We start from the raw sequence: 22,142 nt of genomic DNA on the forward strand, positions 1-22,142 counted from the left end.
GCATTTTCTGCAAAAACAAGCAACCAAGAGTATACCTAAGGCTAAGGTAAAAGTGCAATATATCAGCTACCTATTTCCTTAAACAGATGAGACAAAATAGCAAAATCAAATGAGCAAGAGCTAAAACAAATAATTGTATCGACTAAACAAGATCCAATAAAACAATACAACAATAGAAAACAAGCGTTCGTACAACTAGGCCTTAAAAACAAGGCTCCAAACATCCCAAAACAAACTTGTAAGGCTACTTCTTGGCCTCAATCACAAAACCCATCTAACCCCTGCTCATTTTGCTAGGCTTGGATGGCTTAGGGTTGAGGACAGAGTACAGCAACTTGCTATGGGCCTGGTCTTCAAGATACACCAACATTGGGATCCCCCTGTATTTGTCAAAATACTTCCAAAATGTTAATGATGTCCATGATCACAATACCAGAGGCAGCTCCACAAACCTTGTCCAACCCTTTTTTGGCTCAACAAAGGGAATGAACTCATTCTCATGCTATTCATCAAAAATGTGGAATGCCCTACCAAAAGGAGTAAAGGAGTGTAAAACCCTACTCTCTTTCAAAACTGCCCTAAAGATACACCTTCAGGAGGCTGCAATTGATAAATGGCCCCTGTCCAAGTCCTAACCTACCCCACCCCCCCTCTCTCCTTCTTCTTTTGTACATATTTCTCACTCTTCATACCAGTAACCTGTAAACTGATTGTATGACATTCTATAGTAGTTGTGTTTATCTGTCTGTCTCTTATATGTCATCATGATTTGTGTGCATGGGGAACTCATTTGAAACAAGCTCAGTGCTTTAATGAGTCTTCCAGTTTAGTAGACCTTGTATTGTGAATTTGTACTTCCATGTACTGTTGTTCTCATGTCTTACTAAATAAAGTACATCAATCAATCAATCAATCAATCAATCAATCACTAGTTAACAACAAGTAGGCCAGGCAGAGAGACTAAACCTTGTAAATATTGGTAGTTGGAGGTTGCGGTTTTTGGGGCTTTTTTCTAAAGTGTAGTTGATTATTTGGACTTGCTTCACAATTTAAAATGTATTTTAACCAGTGGTTCTCAATTATGTTTATGTCATGGACCCTCAAATGAATATGTATTTGTCCCTAACCTTTTGAAAATGTTTTGTGCCAGGGAGACCCGTACCGATTTGTGTTGTTAAAGTGTTTCAAAAATCCTCAAATATTTCACATTTTACTTCAAGATTTTTTATCAGTCTATAGACACGCTGTCAGGATATTATCAGCCTCTAGGTGCCCAGACGGTCACGCCAACCATCTGGGCCCTGCTGGAACACGTCCCCGTGGGACAGTGGTCTACTCTACCTAGGCTCCTGCTTAAAGCACACAAAGAGCTAGCCCGGCTGTGGAGCCCCCCCACACACACACACACACACACACACACACACACACACACACACACACACACACACACACACACACACACACACACTCACTCAGTGATAAATGCAGACGGTGTTGATCAAGAGGCCGTGGCACAGACCTCGGGTAAAGGGGCATCTCGCCATGAAGCCCATGAGGCAGTGAGGCCCGTGAGCCTGGCCGGCCTGCCCACCTATACGCCTGCTGGATCCTTTCACTACCCAATGAAGGAGCCCAGTCTGAAGACCATTTATCATTATTTTTAGTTCTAGGCCCATTGAGATTATTGGATTTGTTTCAAATTGACCTTTTATTATTGTTTTATCGTGACTTTTTCTTGTATGATGTTTGAAACAAATAAAATAAAGAAAATAACTATTCTGTTGGGGGGGAATCGGGGATTCTAATTTCTGCAACAGTGCACATTTGTAGCATAAAACGGTCCCCTCCCGCAAATGTTGGCAGCCAATTGGAATGGAATCTGACCGATAGATCTTCATCACATGACGTCTTCAGGCAGATTTGTGAGTTTTGGACACAATCTGTTGTAGTGGAAAAAACAAAACGTTTTTGAAGAAAATTAAAAATGTCTCGTCAGGCAGAAATGGGCGTGGTCTATGGGCGTGGTCCAAGGTTGGAGGTTGGAGGTTGGAGGTTCCTTTTTTGTTTGTTTCGTAAAAAAAAAAAGTAAGAAAATGTATAAATGTCCAGCAGATGGCTCCTTGCTGCTCATCAGTCAATCTTATCATTAATTCATGAATTCATTCATGAATTAATAAATTAAAATTCATCTATGGAGCTGTGGTCAGCTCCTCTTCTTTCTCATCGGTGTTTCCCGTCCAGAATCTCCTCATCTCGCCCCTGCTCCACGCCACCAGGGCGGCGCCGGTCAGGGTGGAGGGCACGAGGTAGAGCAGCGCCGGCTGGGCCTCCCCCGACAGCAGCATGGCGGCGAACGTGGCCAGCATGCCCAGGAGGTAAGCCACGCAGCAGGATGCGAAATAAACCTTCCCGGAGCTCTCGATACGCTGGTCAAACCTGCTGCAGTAGGCCACCAGCAGGCCCGGGACCACCATGTCCCCGTAGCCCAGGATGGAGAACCCCGTCCCGCACGGGCTCCTGGCCAGGAGGCGCGGCACCAACATCACCACGGGGAGCCTCTCGGCCGCCGCGGCCCCGCCCCCAGGGCCCAGAGCCACCTGGGCCATGACGCTCACCCCGTCGGCCGTGAACAACCGCGTGACGAAGACGAAGAACACGTCGTACGCCAGCAGGAGGCCGAACAGCAGCGAGCAGATCCTGAAGCTGGACAGCGGGATGGTCTTGATGGAGACGCAGCAGAAGGCCACGCCCAGGACGTTCTGCAGGATCCAGATCCAGGCCGTCTCCTTCCTGTAGACCGCCCAGACGGCGGCCACGCCCACGCAGCCCGCCGCCAGCAGCGCTGAGCGCACGCAGACGTCCAGCCGGCGGACGGAGAGGCGCGGCGCGCCGACGCCCAGCCGGTCCATCAGCGCGTCCAGGCAGCCGAACAGAGCGCCGGCCGAGCCCACGCAGAACATGGCGATGACGGCGTAGACCATGACGTCGTAGAAGTAGTACATGAGCAGCAGCATGACGCACAGCATGGCCACCAGGAGGAGCACTTGGAGAGGAGAGTCAAAGCTCTCCTCTTTGTCTTCAGCGCCTCCTCCTCCTCCTCCTCCTCTTCCGGTGCCAGAAGCTCCTCCCACCTCGGCCAGGCGCTCTCTCTCGGCCGCCCCGCTCCAGTATCCCCCCAGGACCACCGTCGTCACGGCGATCAGCAGCATGACGAGCAGGCTGGGGTCCAGCCTGGGCGGCGGGGGGGCGTACAGCTTGGCTCGCATCCCGCCGCCTCCGCCAAACAGCCGGCGTGCGTCCAGGAAGTCTCCGTACCACATGGACAGCAGGGGGAGGCGCGGCTCGTTGGCCGACAGAGAAGGGATCGATGTGCCGTTGCCGGCGACGAGCAGAGCCGACGCCCCCAGATCCCAGGCGACCCGAGCCTTCTGGACCAGCCCACACCGGCCCCTAGTCACCACCAGGGCGGCGCCCTTCACCTCCTCCGGACGGACCGCGGAGGATACGTTGCACAGCGGGTTCCGGGTCAGGTCGGCCAGACGATGCTCCACGGCGTCTTCCAGAGTCTCTGACAGGTTGTTGCTCCACATGGGATCATAATCCAGGCAATACTCTTTACCTGAAGACGATCCGTTTGAAACCTGTAATATCGCCTCTTTGCAGCTCATCTGCGACGACAAGAAGATCACGGATAGAAGAACGAGGATGAGTTTGATGTTTGACATGTTGGTGGAACGTTCACCAGCTCAGACAGTCCGATCGGATTTATAAACAAACGTTGGCACGAAAGTAGGAAAGTAGGAAAGTAGGAAAGTAGGAAAGGACGCCTGGTTTGAATCACTGTGTGACTTTTGTCTTCTTCATCGTTGTCAACAGAATACTTTATGTGCTTTATTGTCTCTGTCTGTCCCGTCCGTTTATGTCTGTCTGTCTGTCTAGTATGTCTGTCTAGCATGTCTGTCTGTCCTCTGTCTCTGTCTCTGTCAGATGCTCATATATAACATACATATATAAAGACAGTCTAAAGGTGCTTTTGACAGAACAGCTCCTTGTATTCAATATTTAAGCTCATTAAACTCTTGTCTGACGTCACACACAAACAAAAACTGTTGCCATGACAACGTCGATTTACACGATGATTTATACAACGCAGTGGTGGAGAAAGTACTCATATCCAACTTAATAAACATTAATAAACATAAAAAACACTACATTTATAATATTTCCTGGTAGGAAGTAATTCAACCCGGTGAAGCTAGCCGGTTCTCCTCAGTGGCTGGACCAATTGCTCTGATTTTGCACACAGCCATTGACCATTACATTACATTACATTACAGTCATTTAGCAGACGCTTTTATCCAAAGCGACTTACAATAAGTGTATTCAACATAGGTAGGGAATGAAAACTACTAATCACCAGAAGTTTTAAGTACATTTCCTGCAAAAACAAGCAACCAAGAGTATACCTAGCGCTAAGGTAAAAGTGCAATATATCAGCTACCTACTTTCTTAAACAGATGAGACAAAAATGGCAAAATCAAATGAGCACGAGCTAAAACAAATAAGTGTATTGACTAAACAAGATCCAATAAAACAATACAAAAATAAAACAAGAGTTCGTACAACTAGTTAACAACAAGTAGGCCAGGCAGAGAGGAAGGATAGTGTTTCCTGAAGAGGTGGGTTTTCAGCCTGCGGCGAAAGATGGGCAGTGACTCTGCTGTCCTGACATCAGTGGGAAGTTCATTCCACCACTGTGGGGCCAGAACAGAAAAAAGTCGTGACTGTGTCGATCGACCAGAAGGACCGTTGAGTGGCGAGGGAGTCAGTCGCCCCGAGGTGGCAGACCGGAGTGGTCGGGCAGGGGTGTGGGCATTGACCAAAACCCGGAGGTAAGAAGGAGCTGTTCCTTTCACTGCTCTATAGGCTAGCACCAGGGTTTTAAACTGAATGCGAGCTGCTACGGGGAGCCAGTGCAGAGAACGGAGAAGGATAGTTGTGTGGGAGAATTTGGGGCGGTTGAACACCAGACGAGCCGCAGCTTTCTGAACAAGCTCCAGAGGTCTGATGGCTGATGCCGGAGCACCAGCAAGGAGGGAGTTGCAGTAGTCCAGGCGGGAGATGACAAGAGCCTGGATGAGCACCTGGGCTGTTTTCTCCGTGAGGAAGGGGCGAATCCTCCTGATGTTGTAGAGGAGGAATCTGCAGGACCGTGTCACTGATGCGATGTTAGCCGAGAACGACAGTTGATCGTCCAGGGTCACACCCAGATTCTTCGCAGTCCGAGTTGACGTCACCACAGCATTCTCAATGGTGATGGCCATGTCTCGGTGAGGACAGCCCTTCCCCGGGATGAACATCAGCTCGGTCTTGTCCAGGTTGAGCTTCAGGTGGTTCGTCGACATCCACTCCGAGATGTCAGCCAGACAAGCATCAATGCGTGCCTCCACTTGTGTGTCAGAGGGGGGGAATGAGAGGATCAGCTGGGTGTCATCGGCATAGCAGTGGTAGGAAAAGCCATGGGAGTGGATGACAGCACCAAGAGATGTAGTATAGAGAGAGAAAAGAAGAGGACCCAGAACCGAGCCTTGGGGAACCCCAGTAGTGAGCCTGTGTGGTTCTGACACAGACCCTCTCAGCATCACCTGGTAGGAGCGACCCGTCAGGTAGGATGCAAACAGGGAGAGTGCAGAGCCTGAGACACCCATCCCCTCGAGGGTGGAGAGGAGGATCTGGTGGTTCACTGTGTCGAACGCTGCAGACAGGTCCAGGATCAGGACGGAGGAGAGAGAGTTCGCTCTAGCGGCATGGAGCGACTCCGTCACTGCCAGGAGGGCAGTCTCTGTCGAGTGACCCACTTTGAACCCCGACTGGTTGGAGTCCAGGAGGTTGTTCTGGTGGAGGTAGGAAGACAGTTGTTTAAAGACAGCACGTTCGAGAGTTTTAGATAGGAAGGATAGAAGGGAAACCGGTCTGTAGTTCTTGATCTCAGAGGGGTCAAGTGTCGGTTTCTTCAGGAGGGGGGTGACTCTGGCAGTCTTGAAAGCAGAGGGAAAGTAGCCAGACGTCAGAGAGGTGTTAATAAGGTGGGTTAAGAAGGGAAGGAGTTCAGGTGCAGAGGACTGCAGCAGAGGGGATGGGACCGGGTCCAGGGAGCATGAGGTGGGGCGACTAGAGGTAACAAGGAGAAGGACCTCTTTAGAGGAGAGGGGAGAGAAGTGGGATAGAGAGGGTGGGGGAGAGGGAGGAGGAGTAGATGAAGATAGGGAGGGAGGGGTGGAAGGCAGACAGGTGTGGGTAGTGCGCAGGGCATCAGCCGGGGGAGGAGTGAAGGAGGATCGGATATCGTTCACCTTCTTGTCAAAGAAGTTGGCGAAGTCGTCAGGGAGAAGGGAGGAGGAGGGAGGAGGGGGAGGTGGTTGCAGGAGAGAGGAGAAAGTTTCACATAGTTTTTTAGGGTTGGAAGCAGAAGCCTGAATTTTAGTGCAGAAGAAAGCAGCTTTAGCAGCTGATAGAGAGGAGGAAAAGGTAGAAAGGAGAGTTTGGAAGGTAAGAAGGTCCTCCGGGAGGTTGCCATTTCTCCATTTGCGCTCAGCCGCTCTCAGGCTCCGTCTCTCAGTACGCACTGAGTCCGACAACCAGGGGGCAGGTGGAGTTTGGCGTGCAGGCCTGGTGGTGAGGGGACAGAGATGGTCTAGAGAAGAGGATAGGGTAGAGAAAAGAAGATCAGTGGCGGTGTCAGGGGATAGAAGAGCAAAGGATTCAGGGGCAGGGAGAGCAGAGAGAACAGAGGAGGAGAGATCAGTGGAGGATAGTGTGCGAAGGTTGCGACGTGAGGAAATCATGTGGGTAGGGAGGGGCTGTGAGGGGGGAGAGGAGAGAGAGAGAGAGTAGGACATGAAGTAGTGATCAGATAATTTCTTACCTTTTCTAACCTTTTCACTGGAAAGAGGAGTGACGGACAGGTTAGCTGTAGAGCAGCATCTGGTGAAGATCAGGTCCAGTTGGTTGCCAGCCTCGTGGGTAGGGGGAGATGGGGAGAGAACTAGGTCGAAGGCGTCGAGAAACGAAAGGAGTGGGTCTCGCTGCTTCTCAGTCGGGAGGTTGAAGTCACCCAGAAGGATGAATCCAGAGCCATCGACAGGGAAGTGAGAGACTAGAGTGTCCAGCTCTTCCAGGAAGCCACCAGCAGGGCCCGGTGGGCGATAAACAACTGCAATGGTGAGCTTGACTGGATGAGAGACAGTGACCACATGAAATTCGAAGGAGGTAGGAGAGAATTGTGACAGTGAGACAGGAGAGTATTTCCATTTTCTGGAAATTAGTAGACCAGCACCACCACCTATCCGCACGGCTCTGGGAGTGTGAGAGAAAGAGTACACATCTGACAGAGCCGCGGGCGTAGCAGTGTTTTCTGGTGGGATCCAGGTCTCAGTCAGAGCAAGGAAGTTGAGGGAGAGCAAGGATGCATAGGCTGAGATGAAAGCAGCTTTGCCTTCCACCACAGCCGAGTGGCAATTCCAAAGCCCTCCCGTTACCACTTGCTCGACGTGATTACCATCTGAACTTAACTGTGAAGCCCGTTTTTCAATTTCATCAAATCTCAGCTTCTTATTAGCGCTTTTGTGTCAAAGAATGTCGCCATGGTTACGGGGCTGCCCAGCTATGGGACGAACTTCCTCCCGGGTTGCCAGATCATGTGCGCACATCCCCCCACGGATGCGTCGACCGGGTATGGTCTAGTTGAAATAAGTAGAGTAGCCTCCACCCCATTTCTGGGAATAATGATAGATGAAAAATACTGTTGGAAAAAACACATCGACCAGATAACAAAAGAAGTCTCAAAATCCGTGGGGGACTCTGCTTTTAATATTAAACAACTATTATTTTATGTAATGTAAACGGTGAGGTTCTGACATAAGCCACAACAACTATCTCATAATGTTTCCCTCGGAAATAACTAACATGTCCTGTAAATGTATACAAAAAATGTGCAAATCAAATAAATCAAAAATGTATAAATCTGTCTGTGTCCCTTTTATGCCCATATATGGAGATCCCTGTTGTTAGGACGTCATGACGTCCAAGTACTATCCCACTGAGCAATAGTCGTCTATTAGACGTCCGTCTAAAACAGGGTTATAATTGGTCTACTGGTGAAAGTTTTTTAGCGGTCTAGGCTTAGCGGTCTAGGCTTAGCCTAGACGTTGATTAGCTGTTTTTTAAACGTCTATTTATAGACCGTCTATATTATAGACGTCATTTCAACGTCTATAATATAGACGGTCTATAAATAGACGTTTAAAAAACAGCTAATCAACGTCTAGGCTAGACCGCTAAAAAACTTTCACCAGTAGACCAATTATAACCCTGTTTTAGCCTACCCCTTAGACGTATAATAGACCAAAAAATGCTCAGTGGGATGATAATAATTGTGTCCAGACGTTGGGTCAGGTACCCTGCAGTACATAGTGTGATAAATATTAGTAGATAAATAAAAAGCTATTCATAGCTTCGCTGCGAGCAGGGTTCGAACCTGCGCGGGGAAACCCCATTGGATTTCAAGTCCAACGCCTTAACCACTCGGCCATCGCAGCGCATGCCCAATGGTTACGCAACATGCTTCAAAAACCTTTGACAGGCTCTTTCTCATGTGGACCGGAAACTCGCACATCCGGTCTAGAGCGGATACGGTTTGTCCATGTCTGTGTACGTGAAAAAGACCGGATGTAGTAGGCGGACTTTAGACCGGATGTCTAGACCTGGTGACGAGAGGTTGATGTTTTTACCACAAAACACCAAAATTAAACGTTTTATAAAATGACACCAGTTCTGATCTCTAACTTAATAACATTTAATCCACAAAGCTTCCGTATTCTAATAATAATATACCCCTCTAAAAGGAGTTTTGTCGGTTCGGGAACGAATAAACGACTCAAAACGTCCAGAATGTGAGTCTTTGTCTTTGTTTAAATGTTAAAACTGCTGCATGAACACCTGTGATAGACAGCCACAGCCACTAGAGGGCGTTTAATGTTGTAACTTTAATAAAATGGGGGAAAAGTTAAGAGAAGTCGAGCTGAAAAGAATAGCTGATCTACAAGCTCACCACGCGTCGCGGTGAGCTTGTAGCTCTGCTATTTTCTTCTAACGCTGTAAACACAACGCCTCATGTTGTGTCGCCGCGATGTGGAGAATATAAGAACCACACCGGAACGCACTATGTGTCACGTGGGGATGTAGCTCAGTGGTAGAGCGCATGCTTCGCATGTATGAGGCCCCGGGTTCAATCCCCGGCATCTCCACTTTATATTATTATTAATAATACTATAAAGATATATACGGTATATGCTGCTAACATTATATATGCCTTACTTACTGATAATGGTCATCTCCATAAACTACTGATAACATTATATATGTTATGAGTTCCTTAATTACGATTAATAGTCATCTCTATAAACTACAACAGCAACAAGATCAAAGTCTTGGGGTTGGGTTGGTTCATGGCTTCCTCTGCTGTGAATGTGAAGTACATTTAAACTACTGTGTGCAAAGTACACAGTAGTTTGAAGGATGTTTACATTGTTTGAAGGATGTTTACAGTGTTCACTAAGTTATGAAAACATCCTTCAAACATTTAGTCTTTCAAATTATTATTTAATTTAATTTAACAAGACAGTGTGTGCATGTCCTCCCCCTTTCTGCCCACCAGAGGGTAGTAATACTGGATTAAATACAGAGGCGTTCGCTCCCGTTGTGAATGTTCTTTAATATCCAGCTTCTTTATCTAGTTATAAATTAAACTAAAACTACAAGATCAATTCACTATTGTATTATTTTTTAATATTTGCCGTTTTCCGGTGTGCAAGCCAATAGAAAGAACAAATTGAAATATAAATGTACTGTAATGTAATTGATATTGTTATGTCTCCACAGGTACTAATTAACAACATGTTATAAACAAAACTTCCATTGTAATATAGGTAATGTAATTATTGGTAATGTAATGTTATTAATATAATAATGTTATAAACAAACCTTGCATTGTTCGCTCCTACATGAAAAGATTAACTGGTTCCACTGGGGCTCGAACCCAGGACCTTCTGCGTGTAAAGCAGACGTGATAACCGCTACACTATGGAACCACATGGCCGATAAGGTGGTTGTTCAAATAAATAAACATTAATACAATGACAGAAGTATGAAAAGATCATCTTAGAGTTGGTGTTTTGTCAAATGATGAATGTTGATAATTGACCAAGTTTACTCAGATCTTTTATCAGGCTTTACTAACATAGGATCCATTAGAAAGATAAAGTAGGAAATAAATCGCAGGATGAGGACAGCACCACAAGGGGGCAGTGTGTGTGTGTGTGTGTGTGTGTGTGTGTGTGTGTGTGTGTGTGTGTGTGTGTGTGTGTGTGTGTGTGTGTGTGTGTGTGTGTGTGTGTGTGTGTGTGTGTGTGTGTGTGTGTGTGTGCGCGCGCGCCCTCTGCTCATACGTGGTGTAATAAGCCCCGCCCTACTTCAGCGTTGCCATGTCTGCTTATTATAAGCGATTTTGGGCTTGTTTTTCTGTAAAGTCACTTGTACATATTGGTGGTTGCCAAGGGAACAGGAAGAGCACCTCGATGCAAAAATGTGCTTTTTGTATATATGTATGTGTATATATATATATATATATATATATTCAGCACATTATATTCGGTGCAATACAATATAATGTAAACATATATGTGATGTTTGATTGTGAGTTAATACTTAGTGCTTCTGTTCTGTTCCAGGGTGCCCGAGCACCATAATGGGTTTGGACTGGACCACAGTAGAATGGCAGAGGGGGGTTTTGTGTTGTTTGTTGAAACGCTGCTAAGAATATTGTGGTTTATTGTGCAATAAGGTGCATAAGTTCTATTTATTGACCTGGGTATTGATACAGATGTCTAATGGAATGTGATGTCGCTTATGTGGGTTTTAGAACATGTTTGAGGTCACCTGTAACATGGTAGAGCCCACACTTGATTGACTCATTGACTCAGCTGAGTATAAAAAGCTGTCTGACACAAACACCTTCAGTTTAGTTTAGAACACATTAGATTGTACATATTTCTTGTTTTTCATAGCAGTTTTAACCTGTAAGCTGATTGTATGACGTTCTGCATAGTAGTGTATATCTGTCTGTGTTCTTAAACGTCATCATGATGTGAGTGAGTGGGGATCTCATTTTAAATAAGACTTAAGTGTTTTTATGAGCGATCCAGTTTAGAGGACCTTGGATTGTGATTTGTACTTCCATGTACTTTTACCATGTCTTTATAAATAAAGTATTCAATCAATCAATAGTATGAGGACATGATGGAGCTGTTTAGACCTCCATTACTTTAGTATTAGAACATGATGCCTTTTTCCATTTAGTTATACACACACACACACACACACACACACACACACACACACACACACACACACACACACACACACACACACACACACACACACACACACACACACACACACACACACACACCCCGAAAAAAAACTCCTCCGAAAAAAATGGTAAACTTTCTTCTTTTTGGGGCTTGTTTTCCTGGACCTGGCAACACTGGCTGCTAGGCTAGCGAACATGGAGGCCTGTGTGTGTGTGTGTGTGTGTGTGTGTGTGTGTGTGTGTGTGTGTGTGTGTGTGTGTGTGTGTGTGTGTGTGTGTGTGTGTGTGTGTGTGTGTGTGTGTGTGTGTGTGTGTGTGTGTGTGTGTGTGTGTGTGTGTTTCTCAGACCGGTTGGTTGTTTCTTTGCATCAAGCGGTGGATCCTAAAGGATCGTAAAGGATCTATTATGTATTATAGTACTCACAGTATGAGTATTATATGTAGATATATAGATCTATAGAACATACTATACAGATCTACTTTATTCTAAACGCATCTGATCCGTTTCTCCTGAGTTCTGAGTTCCGGACAAGTTTAGAGGCGAAGCGGTTTGTTTGACCTGCTGTTTAGTGGACCTGCTGTTTAGTGGACCTATACGAGGACCTGCTGTTTAGTGGACCTATACGAGGACCTGCTGTTTAGTGGATCTATAAGAGGACCTGCTGTTTAGTGGACCTGCTGTTTGGTGGACCTGCTGTTTGGTGGACCTGCTGTTTGGTGGAGCTGCTGTTTAGTGGACCTGCTGTTTGGTGGACCTGCTGTTTGGCGGAGCTGCTGTTTAGTGGACCTATAAGAGGACCTGCTGTTTGGTGGAGCTGTTGGGTGGACTTATAAGTGGACCTACATACATACATACAGCAGTAGGAAGGTTTGAATCGAAGCTTCAAACTCAGAGAAACAACAAAGACAAGTTGTTGTAAATAATGCGATTATGTGTTTATAATAATAATAATAATAAACCTTCCTACTGATAGTTTACACACAGAGGAATTAAACTATAATATAATGAACTTATGTGTAAATAAATACATACATTTCCCTGAAAACATGGACATAAACTTCTAGTTCTAGTTGTGAAGGTGTGTAGTTGTGTAGTTGTGTAGTTGTGTAGGTGTGTAGGTGTGTAGTTGTGAAGGTGTGTAGTTGTGTAGGTGTGTAGGTGTGTAGTTGTGTAGGTGTGTAGTTGTGAAGGTGTGTAGTTGTGTAGTTGTGTAGGTGTGTAGTTGTGTAGTTGTGTAGGTGTGTAGGTGTGTAGTTGTGAAGGTGTGTAGTTGTGTAGGTGTGTAGGTGTGTAGGTGTGTAGTTGTGTAGGTGTGTAGTTGTGAAGGTGTGTAGTTGTGTAGTTGTGTAGGTGTGTAGGTGTGTAGTTGTGAAGGTGCAACATTGTAGCCAAACGGTTCCCACAGATCGATTGATCCACTGATTGATGTGACTCTTCAGTTCATTCAGACTGAATGAAAAGCAACAATGTGTCCAAAAGGCGACATTATGGATTATTCTTTATTCATAATAATACAATAATCCAGAACCACAGATGTTACTGATGATGATGAAGGAGACAACAGTCCTCTAGAAGCCAGACACAGGATTCTGATGGATTCTGCTATTTCATAGAATGTTTAATAAGAGGAACATTAATGTAAAACAACTTCCATGTGGACTTTGTACTCAAACATTGACCTGAATCACCTTTAGCAGATGAAGAACATTAAACCATCAGCATAATTATGAAGAACATTAAACCATCAGCATAATTATGAAGAACATTAAACCATCAGCAGATGAAGAACATTAAACCATCAGCATAATTATGAAGAACATTAAACCATCAGCAGATGAAGAACATTGAACCATCAGCATAATTATGAAGAACATTAAACCATCAGCAGATGAAGAACATTGAACCATCAGCAGATGAAGAACATTGAACCATCAGCAGATGAAGAACATTGAACCATATGAGCGGTTGTGTACAGTGTGTACAGTGTGTACAGTGTGTACATGTAGCCTGACATGCCCAGGAAGGAGTTGCCATTACCTGAGGGTTGGGAGGAAGCCATAGACTTTGACGGGAAGGTTTACTACATCGATCACGTCAACCAATGCACCAGCTGGATAGACCCCCGAGACAGGTAGGACCCCTACTGTGTGTGTGTGTGTGTGTGTGTGTGTGTGTGTGTGTGTGTGTGTGTGTGTGTGTGTAGGGGATCCCCAAGGGTACGCCACATGCCTTTCTAAAGTGGATTTGGGGATTCATTCACTTATATTCAGGGGTCTAGTATATTCAGGGGTCTAGTAGTATATTCAGGGGTCTAGTATATTCAGGGGTCTAGTATATTCAGGGTTCTAGTATATTCAGGGGTCCAGTATATTCAGGGTTCTAGTATATTCAGGGTTCTAGTATATTCAGGGTTCTAGTATATTCAGGGGTCCAGCATGTGTGCAGACTATACTTGGTTTGATAGGAAACTAGAAATAGTGCTCCTCGGAGCACAGGTCTCCGCCAGGTCATGTAGGTTATCATGGCCTCCTGGTGGCGCTCTAATAGGCCAATGTGGAAAGGTTGCCATTTCTTCTCAGGCCTTTGAAGGTAATCCGACACTGCATTCACGATTTGAGGCATTTTGTTCCAAAAATGTGTTTTGCTAAATTAGACCTGCTGGTGGCGCTATAACAGGGCAATGTGGAAAGGGTGGTATTTCTTCCTCAATGTAGTGAGAATGTGCGTGCAAAGTTTCACCACAATCGGATGCTGCGTTCATGATTTGTGGCATTTTGTTCAAAACAGGCCACTCCTGCAAGCGTCAATCTTAGCCTAATCTCTCAAGAACAGATTCTGCTCTGCGTTGGAATCTGTCGGTAGCCGCGTTGACAACCCGTGCGCATTGGTTTCACGCGCTTTACCCAATCAAATGTAGTGGGTGGGATTCACGTGTCCGTCCACCCGTCCCCCCTCGAAACTAGCCGAAACTAATTTAACAATAGCGTCCTCGGAGCAGACAAAACCACGGAAAGATATTCACATTTTAACTTACTCTTTCATCATAGAAACAAGTGGGCTTATAACCAAAACCATCAATGTTCTCTGGGAGAAGTGGTGTTAGTGTTCCATGTAGAAATATTGTTAGTGGGAATGAAAACATAGTCGCACCAACCGGAAGTGATGCGCTGAAGGCAGACACAAACCCCGTTTTCCTTGCGCACTGGTGTTACGTTTGCTTCCCCAGTTATAGGTAAAAACACGAATGGGCCTGTTATAGCGCCATCATGAGGCTGATTTGAAATTTTCAAGTGTCATTTCTTCCTCGGCCTAGTGGGAATGTATGTGCAACATTTCATGGAAATCGCATGCTGTGTTCATGATTTGAGGCATTTTGTTCAAAACGGAGCACTCCTGCAAACATTGGAAGCCATTCTTAGCCAATCAGGATGGAATATGGAAAATCTGAAAGACCCGTTTAGTTTTATGACTATAGAGATACTGTGTACCGATTTGCGTACTGTCAGAACTGTCAAAAAATCTGTTTTGCAAAATGCGGCCTCCTAGTGGCGCTATAACAGGCCCATGTGAAAACATTGGGGGAGAGGTTCTGAATTGGCAGCCAGGAAGTGTGTGTGCACAGTTTTGCTGCGATCAAGCCAACAGTGCCGGAGATTAGCTGTTCACAGACGGACACACGGACGGATGGACAGGGTGTAAAACATGCTCTCTTGCCATGCCTTTCGGCCTGGTGGAGACAATTAAATGTCAGTGTCATATGTTTTGTCCCAGTCCAGCCTTAATGCTGAAAGTCCCCTGTCTGGGGGTCCGCAGGTCTTTCACATAGGAAGTGTATATCACTCTGTCTGCCTCACACCGTTGTATGGAGAAGTATAGCACTCTCTGCCTCACACCGTTGTATGGAGAAGTATATCACTCTGCCTCACACTGTTGTATGGAGAAGTATATCACTCTCTCTGTCTCACACCGTTGTATGGAGAAGTATATCACTCTCTCTGTCTCACACCGTTGTATGGAGAAGTATATCACTCTCTCTGTCTCACACCGTTGTATGGAGAAGTATATCACTCTCTGCCTCACACCGTTGTATGGAGAAGTATAGCACTCTCTGCCTCACACCGTTGTATGGAGAAGTATATCACTCTCTCTGCCTCACACTGTTGTATGGAGAAGTATAGCACTCTGTCTGCCTCACACCGTTGTATGGAGAAGTATAGCACTCTCTCTGTCATACACTGTTCTATAGTGTAGCAGCTATAACATCAGTAGCAGCTATAAAGCTACACTGTAGCTTTATAGCGAAAGGGCCTTTCTGTGTGGAGTGTGCATGTTCTCCCCGTGTCTCCTAGGGTAGGTACCCTCACAAAAACATGCAGTAATCCTGGTCTCTATACTGCCTCCCCCTGGTCAGCCGGGGCGCCTGATGGAGGGGAAAGGAACTGGTTGGAATAACGTGTTCCTTCCACACGCTACGTCCTACCAGGGAAACTCCCCCCCTGTCAGGTGACAAGAAGCTACGTCCTACCGGGGAAACTCCTCCCTGTTAGGTGACAAGAAAGTCAGTAGGTTCTCATGCATTGAAGGAGGCATGAGCTCAGCCCTGGCCTCCCTAGGTTGGCAGAGGGAAGGTAGTGCCCAGGATTACATAGACAATTGGCACTGGGTGTTAAAAATAGGGTTACAAAATCGTGGGATAAAAAGGTAAGCAAAAAAAAAAAAAGCTACACTGTAGCTATATAGCTGCTACTGATGTTATTTTCACCCTCGGTGACAAACTGTTGCAGAAAATATATTATCTGCTAATTTGCTAACTTTCCTTTACACTGACGGAAGGAAGTCTATCGTAAGAGCATTATCAGGCTAAGAACAACTAAATAATTATCAGGCTAAGAACAACTAAATCATTATCAGGCTAAGAACAACTAAATCATTATCAGGCTAAACAACAACTAAATCATTATCAGGCTAAAGAACAACTAAATCATTATCAGGCTAAAGAACAACTAAATCATTATCAGGCTAAGAACAACTAAATAATTATCAGGCTAAGAACAACTAAATCATTATCAGGCTAAAGAACAACTAAATAATTATCAGGCTAAGAACAACTAAATCATTATCAGGCTAAGAACAACTAAATCATTATCAGGCTAAGAACAACTAAATCATTATCAGGCTAAAGAACAACTACATCATTATCAGGCTAAGAACAACTAAATCATTATCAGACTAAAGAACAACTAAATCATTATCAGGCTAAGAACAACTAAATAATTATCAGACTAAAGAACAACTAAATCATTATCAGACTAAAGAACAACTAAATCATTATCAGACTAAAGAACAACTAAATCATTATCAGGCTAAAGAACAACTAAATCATTATCAGGCTAAAGAACAACTAAATCATTATCAGACTAAAGAACAACTACATCATTATCAGGCTAAAGAACAACTACATCATTATCAGACTAAAGAACAACTAAATCATTATCAGGCTAAAGAACAACTAAATCATTATCAGGCTAAAGAACAACTACATCATTATCAGGCTAAATAACAACTAAATCATTATCAGGCTAAAGAACAACTAAATCATTATCAGACTAAAGAACAACTAAATCATTATCAGACTAAGAACAACTACATCATTATCAGACTAAGAACAACTACATCATTATCAGACTAAGAACAACTACATCATTATCAGACTAAGAACAACTAAATCATTATCAGACTAAGAACAACTACATCATTATCAGACTAAGAACAACTACATCATTATCAGGCTAAGAACAACTACATCATTATCAGGCTAAAGAACAACTAAATCATTATCAGGCTAAGAACAACTAAATCATTATCAGACTAAAGAACAACTAAATCATTATCAGACTAAGAACAACTACATCATTATCAGACTAAGAACAACTACATCATTATCAGGCTAAGAACAACAACATCATTATCAGGCTAAAGAACAACTACATCATTATCAGGCTAAAGAACAACTACATCATTATCAGACTAAAGAACAACTAAATCATTATCAGACTAAGAACAACTACATCATTATCAGACTAAGAACAACTAAATCATTATCAGACTAAGAACAACTACATCATTATCAGACTAAGAACAACTACATCATTATCAGACTAAGAACAACTAAATCATTATCAGACTAAGAACAACTAAATCATTATCAGGCTAAAGAACAACTAAATCATTATCAGACTAAGAACAACTACATCATTATCAGACTAAGAACAACTACATCATTATCAGGCTAAGAACAACTACATCATTATCAGGCTAAAGAACAACTACATCATTATCAGACTAAAGAACAACTACATCATTATCAGACTAAGAACAACTAAATCATTATCAGACTAAGAACAACTAAATCATTATCAGACTAAGAACAACTAAATCATTATCAGACTAAGAACAACTACATCATTATCAGGCTAAGAACAACTAAACCGCTTTGAGATCATCTTAATAATAATAATAATAATAATAAGGTATTATTAGATCATCTTAATAATAATAATAATAATAATAAGGTATTATTAGATCATCTTAATAATAATAATAATAAGGTATTATTAGATCATCTTAATAATAATAATAATAATAATAATAATAAGGTATTATTAGATCATCTTAATAATAATAATAATAATAATAATAAGGTATTATTAGATCGTCTTAGGGAAACTAAACATGGCTGCAGAGAAATTCAACATTCCAGCGAACCTATAACGGCTGTTATATTGAAACATGTGACCTGTAGAATGCCGTTACCCTAGGATGTGTCTCAGATGAGACTCCTGTGAGACAGCTCCTAGGCCCAGGGTAACATGATTCTACAGGTCACAGGTTTCTACAGGTCACAGGTTTCAGACCGTGCGGAGTCAAAAGTATCAGAACTACAAGCTCACAACTATGCGACGAAGCATAATGTAGGCTTATAGCTCTGTTGAATATTTCAGTTCAATTTATAAGAAATGCTGTTAAATGTAGGAGCTCCCTGCACTGTTTTTTGCTAAATATTATTAAATGCATTTAAATAACGATTTGTTTTGTGTTACTGTAAAATTTGACACAAAAATATAAATGTTTTCGGCTCTTCCGCTGTGTGTGTGTGTGTGTGTGTGTGTGTGTGTGCGTGTGTGTGTGTGTGTGGGTTGTTCTCACTGTCATGTTTTCCTGGTCTCTGCAGTGTTTGTGTCCTTCACTGTAAATCAGTGTAGATAAAAATGTCACAGTGTAAACTCTCCTCTTCCTCTGTGCTCTGCAGCCTAACATGCTGTTTTCAATGAGTGTAACATTCATTAGAGCAGGTACACACTGTAGGAGCTCATCAGATCATTAAGCATTAGAGCAGGTACACTGTAGGACCTCATCAGATCATTAAGCATTAGAGCAGGTAAACACTGTAGGACCTCATCAGATCATTAAGCATTAGAGCAGGTAAACACTGTAGGACCTCATCAGATCATTAAGCATTAGAGCAGGTAAACACTGTAGGACCTCATCAGATCATTAAGCATTAGAGCAGGTTCACACTGTAGGACCTCATCAGATCATTAAGCATTAGAGCAGGTAAACACTGTAGGACCTCATCAGATCATTAAGCATTAGAGCAGGTAAACACTGTAGGACCTCATCAGATCATTAAGCATTAGAGCAGGTAAACACTGTAGGACCTCATCAGATCATTAAGCATTAGAGCAGGTACACTGTAGGACCTCATCAGATCATTAAGCATTAGAGCAGGTTCACACTGTAGGACCTCATCAGATCATTAAGCATTAGAGCAGGTAAACACTGTAGGACCTCATCAGATCATTAAGCATTAGAGCAGGTAAACACTGTAGGACCTCATCAGATCATTAAGCATTAGAGCAGGTAAACACTGTAGGACCTCATCAGATCATTAAGCATTAGAGCAGGTAAACACTGTAGGACCTCATCAGATCATTAAGCATTAGAGCAGGTAAACACTGTAGGACCTCATCAGATCATTAAGCATTAGAGCAGGTAAACACTGTAGGACCTCATCAGATCATTAAGCATTAGAGCAGGTACACTGTAGGACCTCATCAGATCATTAAGCATTAGAGCAGGTACACTGTAGGACCTCATCAGATCATCATCCTCTCGCAGAGCCTTTACAGTGAGTAATATATCGCCGATCAAAGCCCGATCTGCGTCAGATCAGGGTTTGTTTCCCCGAGCGCCAAAAAAGGTCCCCACAGCATAATCGGACCAAATAAAGGACAATATCAGACACCAGAAGCAGAGACGTGTGTTTTAATGAGTCTAACGTTCATTAGAAGGACAATATCAGTCACTAGAAGCAGAGACGTGTGTTTTAATGAGTCTAACGTTCATTAGAAGGACAATATCAGTCACTAGAAGCAGAGACGTGTGTTTTAATGAGTCTAACATTCATTAGAAGGACAATATCAGTCACTAGAAGCAGAGACGTGTGTTTTAATGAGTCTAACATTCATTAGAAGGACAATATCAGTCACTAGAAGCAGAGACGTGTGTTTTAATGAGTCTAACATTCATTAGAAGGACAATATCAGTCACTAGAAGCAGAGACGTGTGTTTTAATGAGTCTAACATTCATTAGAAGGACAATAACAGTCACTAGAAGCAGAGACGTGTGTTTTAATGAGTCTAACATTCATTAGAAGGACAATATCAGTCACTAGAAGCAGAGACGTGATGTTTGGACAAAATCTGTAGGAGTAATATAAAAACATGTGTTTTGCTAAAATCGGCCTCCTGGTGGCGCTATAACAGGCCAATGTGAAATATTCAGGGCATCAGGAGACAGAGGATCATGACCCCATGGTGCTATGGTGGTGACAGGCAGACAGACATAAACAATAATAATAATAATAATAACTAGAAAAAGTGCTCCTCGGAGCACAACTCTCCGCTGTTGGGAATGTTGGGAATGTTCTATCTGTATAAGTGTCCTATCCGTCCTGTCTGTATAAGTGTCCTATCCCTCCTGTCTGTATAAGTGTCCTATCCGTCCTATCCGTCCTGTCTGTGTAAGTGTCCTATCCAATTGTTACAGTATCCGCCATTTCTCAACCATTTCGTGATTGTTCCTGTCTTACCTCACTCTTACCAGACTTGTGTTGGGAATGTTGGGAATGTTCTAATTCTTATGTTCTAACTGTCCTATCCATCCTGTCTGTATAAGTGTCCGATCCGTCCTGTCTGTATAAGTGTCCTATCCGTCTGTATAAGTGTCCTATCCGTCTTGTCTGTATAAGTGTCCTATCCGTCTGTGTAAGTGTCATATCCCTCCTGTCTATATAAGTGTCCTATCTGTCCTATTTGCCAATTATGTATTAGCCATGCAGCCATTTCGTGATGGTTCCTGTCTTACCTCACTTTGACAGTGGCAGAGACACTGTCAAAGTGACGCCATGTATTTATACATTATTTCACCGTATTGTCACGTGTCACGTGAGGCTTGACCAATCGGTGTGTCATATTTAGAAAGTGAAAACAAAACTCTCCTACGGAGAGTAATAATAATTAGGCCTGGGACTTGATTTAAAAAAATAATCTAATTAATTAAAGGCTTTGTAATTAATTAATCAAAATTAATCGCATTTTAATCGCATATCAATATTTGACCTGAGAAGCAATTGTTTTTCAGTTCAAACTGATTTTGGTATACGAATGAATCAATGAGTGAATACATAAGTTTAAGCAACAAAATATGAATCAATGAGTGAATACATAAGTTTAAGCAACAAAATATAGCTGTTTCCTTTATCAAGGTTCAGAGATTCAGGTCCACGCTTCCATCAGAGTTTTTTAAATCTAAATTTCCCATCCACTGGGCCAAGCAAAGCAGTCTGATCAACTTCTTCTCCCATTGCGTGCACTGGGGTTTGTTTTCTGTTGGTTGGTGCACTGGTACGCCTGAAACTCGTCCAGTGAGAAGGTGCAAAAAAAATAATGAAAATGCGCTAATTTTTTTAATCGCGTTAATTTTCTGTAATTAATCAGTTAAAGTCCCAGCCCTAATAATAATAATAATAATAATAATGGTATAAGTTGTGCTGCTAGTTGTGTATTAGCTGGTCACTATCACAACACACACACACACACACACACACACACACACACACACACACACACACACACACACACACACACACACACACACACACACACACACACACACACAGAGTCAGGTGAATGGAATGTTATCTGTCACATACCAGAGAGAGAGAGAGAGAGAGAGAGAGAGAGGTACAGTTGGACCTTGAGGCTTGGAGAAGTCTCATAAATTCACTGGATGGAATTTATACAACTGTGTGTGTGTGTGTGTGTGTGTGTGTGTGTGTGTGTCCATTATGTATTATAAGTGGGTTATTGGTTGTGAATATCGGTTCATTATTAATTAATTATATTTTATATTTTATTTATGCAAACATGTATTTAATTGTATTTAATATATTTTCACTTAACTCCCAGAACGCCCTCTCCCTCTTTCTCTCTCTCTCTCTCATTCTCTCTCTCTTAATGTCCATCAATGGGGTGTGTGTGTGTGTGTGTGTGTGTGTGTGTGTGTGTGTGTGTGTGTGTGTGGGGGGGGGGGGGGGTGGGGGTGGGGGTGGTGGGGGGGGTTGGTGGTCTTCCGTGAGTGTTTAATTATTC

General features: G+C 43.4%; 2 protein-coding genes across 4 annotated transcripts in view; one reads left to right on the forward strand and one right to left on the reverse strand.

Annotated features, from left to right (window-relative positions):
* Nucleotides 1-2,189: 2,189 nt before the first annotated feature.
* Nucleotides 2,190-3,725, reverse strand: LOC311057471 (signal peptide peptidase-like 2A; the record flags this gene model as incomplete). The annotated part of the gene is made up of 1 exon (XM_084074428.1): nucleotides 2,190-3,725. The coding sequence occupies one exon, from the start codon at nucleotides 3,723-3,725 to the stop codon at nucleotides 2,190-2,192; it is 1,536 nt and encodes a 511-aa protein (XP_083930554.1).
* An 8,072-nt stretch (nucleotides 3,726-11,797) lies between these two features.
* Nucleotides 11,798-22,142, forward strand: part of wwc1 (WW and C2 domain containing 1) — a 65,620-nt gene continuing 55,275 nt past the window's right edge. Inside the window, exons 1-3 of one of the 3 annotated variants that reach the window (XM_084074000.1) lie at nucleotides 11,798-12,507; nucleotides 12,580-12,603; nucleotides 12,796-13,560. In XM_084074000.1, the coding sequence (XP_083930126.1) occupies nucleotides 13,442-13,560 (119 nt within the window). In that variant the 5' untranslated portion in view covers nucleotides 11,798-12,507; nucleotides 12,580-12,603; nucleotides 12,796-13,441. Of the gene's footprint in view, nucleotides 13,561-22,142 lie in introns of all 3 variants that reach the window. The other 2 variants (XM_084073999.1, XM_084073998.1) reach the window with 2 other exon arrangements.

Source organism: Gymnoscopelus microlampas (genome assembly GCF_963454915.1).
Source record: "Gymnoscopelus microlampas genome assembly, chromosome: 12".
Taxonomy (NCBI): domain Eukaryota; kingdom Metazoa; phylum Chordata; class Actinopteri; order Myctophiformes; family Myctophidae; genus Gymnoscopelus; species Gymnoscopelus microlampas.